This window comes from Equus quagga, chromosome 19, assembly GCF_021613505.1.
Source record: "Equus quagga isolate Etosha38 chromosome 19, UCLA_HA_Equagga_1.0, whole genome shotgun sequence".
Classification (NCBI taxonomy): domain Eukaryota; kingdom Metazoa; phylum Chordata; class Mammalia; order Perissodactyla; family Equidae; genus Equus; species Equus quagga.
This window is the reverse complement of record NC_060285.1, coordinates 42,660,891-42,670,010: the sequence shown is the minus strand read 5'-3', so window position 1 is coordinate 42,670,010 and position 9,120 is coordinate 42,660,891. Positions and strand designations below refer to the sequence as shown.

Sequence of the window (9,120 nt, the reverse complement as noted above, 5' to 3'; positions counted from 1 at the left end):
TTAAAATATAGCTAAAAATTCCTAAATAATGTCCCTTGTTTTCTAATAAAATCACAAAATCAACATATAGAATTCAATGAACAGTATGGTTATCTGGGAAAGCGATTCTATACAACAAACAAGTGCCTCCTTTTCAAAGATCTTGAGAATGATGAAATACACTTAACTGTAACATTCATGTAACATCATTACAACATATAATTCAATATTTTAGTCATGAGATATTTTAGAATCTTGAAGACTATCAAGAGTAGAATTTCAAAAGTCAACTATTACACATTGTGGATGTCTGAATGTAACTTCCAGTAAATTGAATACTAAAAAATAGATTTTACTATACCAAAGTCAAAGAAAAATGCAGACAGTGAGGCAAAATAAAAATGATTTATTGTGCCACCAGTTGTAATTTAACAAAATACAGCAAATAACGTATTGGATATGTATTTTCTAACTCTACATGGAAATAATAGTGTAAAATAATAAATTAACTACAAAAAAGTTACATCTCCTGAAGGGAAAAACTTCTACAAATGACCACACTGAGTATTTAGATGAAGAAAGAGGTTTGTTTCAGAGTGTGCTGTCTTATTAAAATGTTAGATCCCAGAAGAATCTCCCCTTTTTCTACAATATGACAGCCTACATATTTTCTGATTATATTCACAGGAAAATATAACACAACAATATTGAGAACAGATTTGTTAAGGAGAAGTAAAGAAAAATTTATCAATGGAAAATACTACACGCATGCTGAGCAACCACAGTAGTAGTCATTTTAATATGAGAACCCTCTGTAGGGTTTAAGATGATTACAGTGGGATAAATTTTTCCGAAAAAAGAGAACATGACTCAGAAATGGTGTTATAGACTTATTTTTGCCAAAATGTCTTCCAGCTTATTGTTTTAATCACAATAACCTGAACAAAAAAGAAATTCCAAGGTATAAATTTAGCTAGTGAAGACAGCACTGAAACGTTACATATACTTATATATGTTTTCTTTCTGATATTTTAGTAGTGAATTTTAACACCTCCTCAGATCTTGAAAAAGTACTACTTTGAATTTATTGGGTTCACACACATCACATTTCTGATAATGTTGCCAAGGGAATAGACAAAAGTCATATTCTACAGAATAGATTTTTCATTTTTGAACCACTTATTTTGCTTGATGCTATTTTTTCTAATTTATGTAATCTTAACATATAAAATTTAAAATTATGAACTTGGAAACAACTCTATAAAGTTCTCTCTTCTCTCTGTATTTCCAAGGACAAGTGAGAAACATAGAATAGACAAAATGATTCTAACACATCTAACCGTTAAATAATATCTATTTAGAAGAAAATTTTCAATTGTTTAATATACCAAAAGGAGATGCTTACAATAACATACATTAATTTTGGGACAGAAAATATCTCTTTACATTTTGGATAAGAATTGCTAAATTATCCCTTAGTCCATATATGTGATAATGGATAATGCACGTTTTTAGATCCTTATTTAATAATCTAAGAAAACATTCCCCCTCCCATTTTGTATTGTTTCTAGCTAAATAACAATTCTGTGCAGGTAATAAGATTTGTAGTTAAAAACAGAATAAAAGAACAAACAGAACTGGTCACTAGAATAATTACCTTGTGCTCTACTGAACAAATAGAAGCACATAATTTAGAAGACAAGAATTCACAAGACAAATCAGCGTTTAAATAAGCATTTTAGGGGTGAGCCTCCATCATTCTAAATGCTTGTTACAGAAAACATCTATAATCACGCTACATGGAAAATTTCTCTTGCATGTACTTTAATTCCTTGAACATTTTCATATGTTTGAAACAAGGTGAACTATTTTCGTCTCACAGGTTTTGGGTCCAATTCCAATTCATCAAATTGAGAATGGTGGCAATTATATTTTGGGGAATGGGAAGCAAAAAAACAGTAGACAAGAAATGTGGTTACTGTATAGATGCTGTCATATAGTTTGATACAGATGTAACTTTCTTATGAAAGCTAATTAAAAATTGACCTCTAAAATATATTCAAGATAAGTAATAAATCAGAAAGACAGAGCTTTAACAACTTATACACAAGCGAGCACTTGTATGTGTGCAGGAACTTTCACACACCCAGCATCTGTCCTTCTGAATATTCTCTTTCCATCCTCAACTTTTCGAGAAAAAAAAACCTGAATAAAGGGAGCTTTAGACAAATATATTCCAGTGTTTGATCATACTTTACATTCAATTCATCTCTCCCTTAAAATGCTTAGTGCGAACGGCATATTCACTTTAAAAAACTAAATTCCCCATGGAATACGTAAGACATTGACAAAGTCTTCATCATTGGCTATCCCTATACTTAGACCTTCATAGAAATCCTCAAATTCACCATATGACACTTCATCAGATTTGCTGCAGGCATCTTTCAGGGTTTCTAGAAAAGATGATTTGACTTCTTCTTCTGTAGAATGGCCTGTAAAATAGTGACAATGAAACAATCTCCTTAAAAGTCCAGTAAAATGACTGATGATGATAAAAAAATACTTAATCACCTTAGGAAATTTTTTCAACAATTTGAACTTTTATGTCAAACTGCCCTCCAATTTATTTAAACATCTTCTTACGTGAAATAGAATTTAATGGTGATTTTAATACACATTTGAGGCATCTTTTAAGCTTCTGATGGGGCTATCCTATACGGAAAGGCAAAATAATAGTTACTACTATAGATATTCTTATATTTCTTAATGTTTTAGAAGACTTGCCTTCATTCCCATTAGAAATGAGGAAAGAAGAAAACAAGCGAATAATTTCAACGATTGCTAGGCTGTTGACACAGTAATGCACTGTGTGAAAGGCGGCCCTACGCTCAGGCATTGGTTATTTATTTTATGGGTCCGTTACTCATGACTGAGGCTAGAAAATGCTCCTGCAAACAGGATTTACAGGCCTTTGAAAACCTTTGCTGGAAGAACTTTCACTTGATTAAATCATTCTATTTTAATCTCTAACTTTCAGTAGGCTATTTCCACTGGATTATATTAAATATGATTAATTTTATCCTATAGAAAGACGCTATTGAAAATCACATGTGTAAAAGAAAATTCTAATTCTTTGATCGGTGTCTTAAAGAAAGAACATAACATATCTGATTCATCCTTTTAAAAATTCATTTGATTTTTAATCCACAAAGAGAACAATAAGTTATTTAAATAAGTCGCTTTGATTATATTATGCCCAGTTAAAGGGAAGGAGTGATTTCAGCTTAAACACCATTTCCTTAAGAAGCTGTCAGCGACCACCCACCATGTAGGCACTCTGTCACAGAACTCATCTCACTAATTTGTGCCCCCATCCCCACCCTCTTTGCAGGGATCTACTCCCAGGATCCTAACATGACACAGGGGAAAAGACATTCATTAATTTTTTAATAAGAAAAGAGGAATTAAAAGATGAAAAGAAGCTTTAAAAAAATGGTCATATAATACTCAAAGAAAATAGAGGCCCATATACAAAGGAAGAAAAAGGGTCAGAAAAATCTATGTGACTCTCTAAATCGTTTTAAAGTCAAGTTGCATTTTAAAATAAAAAAATGGGAATACCACCTTTAATTGTTTCTTACAGGGTGGGCAAAATTATGGTAAGAGTTGGATCTTTTTCAAAAGCCAGAGGTTCTCTAACCGACTTAGATAATAAATCATTGTACAGTGCCTTTCAAACTAAAACAATAAAATCTGCTTTGGATAGCAAGATGTTTGCTGTCTTTTAAAAACATGCAAGAAATAGAGAACAAGTGATTATTTTATTTAAAAAAACAAGTTGAATAAACAAGGACCGAATAATTATGCTATGCAGAGATGGTAATATAAAACAGTAAAGTGAATTTGTGACTGAATGCTAGTCAAGGATAAAAATTAATCGAGATCTAATCTATATAAAAATGTTTACCTGTCAGCAGAAGAGATTTCCCCTTATACCATGCATACTTTTGAACAGATGAGTTTAACACTTAAGAAAAACATGTTTTATCTAAATGTATGTTTCAAATACTCAAGAATTTTATGCCTCCTTTGTATCCCCCACCCAGAAAATACCTACCTTCTCTCATTTGTAACTAAGCTTTCTTTCACTCCTCTCAGAGACCAGAAGGTATTTTAATAAATGATGTTAGATTTTTAACAGCATTACACAGAAATACATTTGGGAAATCTCATTTCTATTTAAGCTGAAAATGCTTTTTTCTAATAAATTATTTAAGCAAAGTAAAAAGAAAATACTTTCTATGGTTAAATTATATGTGATATAAAAGCCTTAATTTGAAATTAAATATAAATTGTAAACAATCTATATCGCAGAGATGAGTGCGTGAATAGATTATAATTTGTAATGATAGATAACAATAAATGTTTTCTGTCTTTCTTTTTTTAAAAACAGTAACAGGTTTTCCTTTTTTTAAGACTGTTTAGCTTTCTAGCTTATCTTCCTTAATGTTAATGCAAAGAAGAGGTATGGAATTTCTTCAACTAACAAAGGCTTATCCAACAACAACAAAAACAGAACCCTTGCCGATTCAGTGACGCATACTAAAGCTACTTAAGCAACTTAGTTAAGATTACTAGAGAAGACAAAGAGAAAAGAAATAAAAAGTGTTGAAATCACCTAATTTTGAAATAAACAAACTATCTTGTTTTTATATTTAGTATGACTAGTGAAAGGAAAAAAGCAGAGAATGGCATGGATTTAAAGGGAAAGATACGCTAAAGTACAATTAAATAATACTAGAAATTCTCTTACGGCAACTGTAGTTCATTCAAAGTCATTGATAAACAAATGAAACTATGTTGACCTGAAATACATTATGACAAATTGGGAAGCCAATGATGATTAGCTTTAATCTTCATAACAAATTCTGTTGTTTTTTTCACTTCACAATTAAAAGTTATAAATAAACCATTTACAAAGGTTAATGATGATAATAAACCAAAGTAATTACAGTGCATCTTCTTTTTCGTTTTTTTAATTTTTTTGTGAGGAAAACTGTCCCTGAGCTAACACCTGTGCCAATCTTCCTCTATTTTATATACGGGACACTGCCACAGCATGGCCTGATGAGTGGTGCGCAAGTCCGCATCCGGGATCCGAACCTGCAAACCCCAGGTGGTTGAAGGGGAGCACATGAACTCAACCACCATGCCACTAGGCCAGCTCCCAGTGCATCTTCTCTTAATATTAAAAAAGGAAAATTCTAGAATAATAGTATTCCATAGTATTTACCAGTATATAATCAAAATTATAAATTAGAAACTATTCACAAAATATAAATTACAAATGGTCAATAAATATACAAAAATATGTTTAACCTTCCTAGTAACTGGAGAAATGCAAATACAAATATTATTTTAGCCTATCAGATTGGCAAAAGTCTAAGGCATTGTCAGGTTGTGGGGGAAATGAATTCTCCAGCAATGGCAGGGTAATCTGGCATAGCGATCTTACAACACAAGTTGGGAGGATCAATTAAAATTTGTAATGTAGATCTTCTAGGTCTTGATATTACCCCAAGAAAATAATAGAAAATGGGCTTCAGGAGTCATAAATAAGCATATTCATTGCTTCACTAATTGTACATCAATAATTAGAAATTAGCCTACCAATAGAAGACTAGCTAAGTAAACCGTAGTATACTGATTTTTAAAAAGATACGCAGCAGATAAAAATAAGGTGCTCAAATCTTTGTCTTCGTGGTGCAATCAGTCAGTGCGTCTGGCTGTTAACAGAAAGCTTGGTGGTTCGAGCCCACCCAGGGACGGCTCCTTTGGTGTGTAAAAAGCAAACTACAGAGCAATACATTTAGTGTACCTTTCATGTAAAAAAAATCTTCAAAAAACTTAGATATTTATAGTACAATACAGCTATGAAAATTCATACAGTAGGGATGGAAATATATACATATTAAATGGTAATCACCGTCATGTCTATGGAGGGAAACAGTGAACAGAGGAGAGTTACTGTGGCTAAATCGTTCTTCACAATAAGAATTCATTTATAAATCAGTTATGTAAAAGTAAAAGTCAGAAGAAATATAGTAGGTAATGAATCCCTAGAATCACTTCGATATTTTCTATATCCTCAAATTTTGATAGATGTATGTATGTTCATTGTATGTATAGCCCCATCACTAGAGAAAGGCGTTCCCTCATTCTGACGTCAATCTTCAGGTATAAGCAGATGCTGTAAAACTGACTTGGAGAACCTGCACATGTAATTATCCATTCTCCCAGTCTATTCTATTCTTTCTAATTCAAACCCCTCACTATCTCCTCAACAAGAAATAAAAGTTCAATCTCGATTACAAACATAAAAGAAAAAAATAAGTACAGACAATAGACCTAAGAAGTATAAATGAAAAAAGTCAAATAGCTCTCACATTTCTGGTTTAAAAAATAATTATTTATTTCTTCCCTTAATGGCCTCAAGTCCACATTATAAATTAATATGATTTAAAGATATTTTTATTAACTAACATTTCAGAAATCTAATGCAGTCTGACTTATAATAATTACCTGAAATTACTTGAGGATGCTTCTTTGCACAGTAACATTTTCTTATGTCTATAATAGACACGCTGCCTGTTTTATTGAAATCCAGTTTCATAAAGGCCTAAATAAGAGAGAAATGTTATTTTTTTGTATGAAATCATTAGACATGTGAACCTAATCTTCTATTCTACAGTAGGCTATTTTTGAGCTCTAAACAAGACAGTTTAAAAGTATTAAACTGGTGTGTGAAGGAAGCATCATGGACACAGGGAGAAAGATATTAGAGCAAGACATTAGGGGCTGGCCCCATGGCCAAGTGGTTGGGTTCCCATGCTCCGTTTCATTGGCCCAGGGTTTTGCTGGTTCAGATCCTGGGTGCGGACACATGGCACTGCTTATCAAGCCACGCTGAGGCAGCGTCCCACATAGCAGAACTAGAAGGACCTACAACTAGAATATACAACTATGTACTGGAGGGCTTTAGGGGGGAAAAAAAGAGAAGATTATCAACAGTTGTTAGCTCAGGTGCCAATCTTTAAAAAAAAAAAAAAGGCACTAGGTAACCTGCACTCAAGTATTAGTTCTACCACCTTCCAGCACCCTGACCTTGAGAAAACCTCAGCCACCCTGGCTTTCCTGCTCTGCACACTGAAGAGCTGGGTAAAAGCTCTCAGGTAGCTTCCAGCCCTAGGATTCACGTGAAACTGATAAATGGCCAAGACAAATTGCCAGGACTATTTTGATTCAAAAAGTGCAAAATCAATGAGAAAGTGAAATACTTTATAAATGGGTTAATCACTCTATCTCCTGAAATTTAACACTACCTTTTGAAATGCTAGCTGTTTCATTGCTCCTCTAATTCAATGCAATTCTGAGTATCATAAAATATAAAATATTTTATTGGGAAGAGAAGTGGATGCACAGAAACACACAACTGACCAAAGCAACATCCCACATTTACAGAAGAGTCAAAACTAGAATCAAGTTAGTCTATTCACAACAGTGTGTTCACAGGCATACGGTGCATTTTATGGGCTGAACTGTATCCCCCAAAATTCATATGTTGAAGCTCTAACCCCAGTATCTCAGAATGTGACTGTATTTGGAGATAGAGCCTTTAGGGAGGTAATTAAGATAAAATGGAATCATCAGGGTGGGCCCTAATCCAATCTGACTGGCGTCCTTCGAAGAAGAGGAGATGAGGACACAGACACACAGACTCAGGGACGACCACGTAAACACACAGGGAGAAGACAGGCATCTACAAGCCAAGGAGAGAAGCTGAGGGAGAAACCAAACCTGCCGACACCTTGATCTTGGACGTCCAGCCTCCAGAATTGTGAGACAACACATTTCTGTCATTTAAGGCACCCAGTCTGTGGTATTTGTTAGCGCAGCCCTACTTTATAACTCTATGTGTGTCCTCTATTGCCAGCACCAAGATTTATGAAAGAGACAACCTCCAGTTTCCACTCTGGACACTCAAACCTATTACTAGCACATGCAAAGCACAAATAAATGCAAATTTACAAATATTATGTGGTGAATTTGTTTCACATGGGGTTTTTATTGTGTCTTTTGGCCAGTAAAGATTTTGATATTCTCTATTTGAGACTTACACCTGATGTACTGTTTATACTACTCCATACACAATAGCTTTGTTTCAATATGACATACATATACATTTTATATCAGGTACATACACAAAAGAAAAGGAAAACTACATTGTTCAAAAGTCTGCTCTAAAAATGGCTACCAGAATCCAAGTGATATGTACTTTCCTAAGAAAATCAGGACTCCTGTTTTTAATTCCAGTTTAAGATGGTAACTTTCATCTTCATTTTAACATTTAGCATGCATATTATAAAAACTAGAGAAACCATCCTAAGATAACATGTATTGAGCCTTGACACTGGGACAGCCACCAATGCTAAGAATTTAACATGTATTATCTTATTCAATCCTTATACCACCTCTATGGGACAAGAAACTGAGACTCGGAGATATTTAATAACAGATATAGTCATATAGCTAGTAATTTATGGAACCAACAATTTATAGAACTAGTAATTTGTGAACAAAATTTGATTTCAGATTTTATTTTCCTTTTATAATATTTTCCAAAAACATATGCATAAACTATTTTGCTTTATTCTGGGCTGGTTGTATGCGTTTGTGTTTTACTAAACCCAAATACATGACAGCTAAAGGGATTTAAAATATTTTACATGGTAATTCATTTAAAATAATGAACCTAACAACCTATTATAAGTAACTATTTGAAAGATTACTTAAGAAAGTTACCTTCCGAACAAATGATTTCCTGTATTCATTCATTTCACCAATAACGGCACGTTTGAATTCTCCGTAATCAACATTGCCATTGCCATTGCCATTCAGAATTAGCCATGAAGACTCAAAATCCTAGAAATAATCACAGAGACCACTGTTACACCTTTAACTTATATATGGCCACAACAATAATCATCATAATAGCATTTTGTTACATCTTTGTAGCCCCAGACAAGGCGGCAGACTTAATAAGAAAATTCCAAAAAGTTAAATAAAAATCCAAGCAAAGGT

General features: G+C 33.3%; 1 protein-coding gene across 3 annotated transcripts in view; it reads right to left on the bottom strand.

Annotated features, from left to right (window-relative positions):
• Window positions 1–394: 394 nt before the first annotated feature.
• Window positions 395–9,120, bottom strand: part of CAPS2 (calcyphosine 2) — a 52,496-nt gene continuing 43,770 nt past the window's right edge. For all 3 annotated transcript variants that reach the window (XM_046646525.1, XM_046646526.1, XM_046646527.1), the window contains 3 exons: window positions 8,842–8,961; window positions 6,562–6,658; window positions 395–2,471 (listed from right to left, as the gene is read on the bottom strand). In XM_046646525.1, coding sequence (XP_046502481.1) covers window positions 2,296–2,471; window positions 6,562–6,658; window positions 8,842–8,961 — 393 coding nt within the window. In that variant the 3' untranslated portion in view covers window positions 395–2,295. The remainder of the gene's footprint in view (window positions 2,472–6,561; window positions 6,659–8,841; window positions 8,962–9,120) is intronic.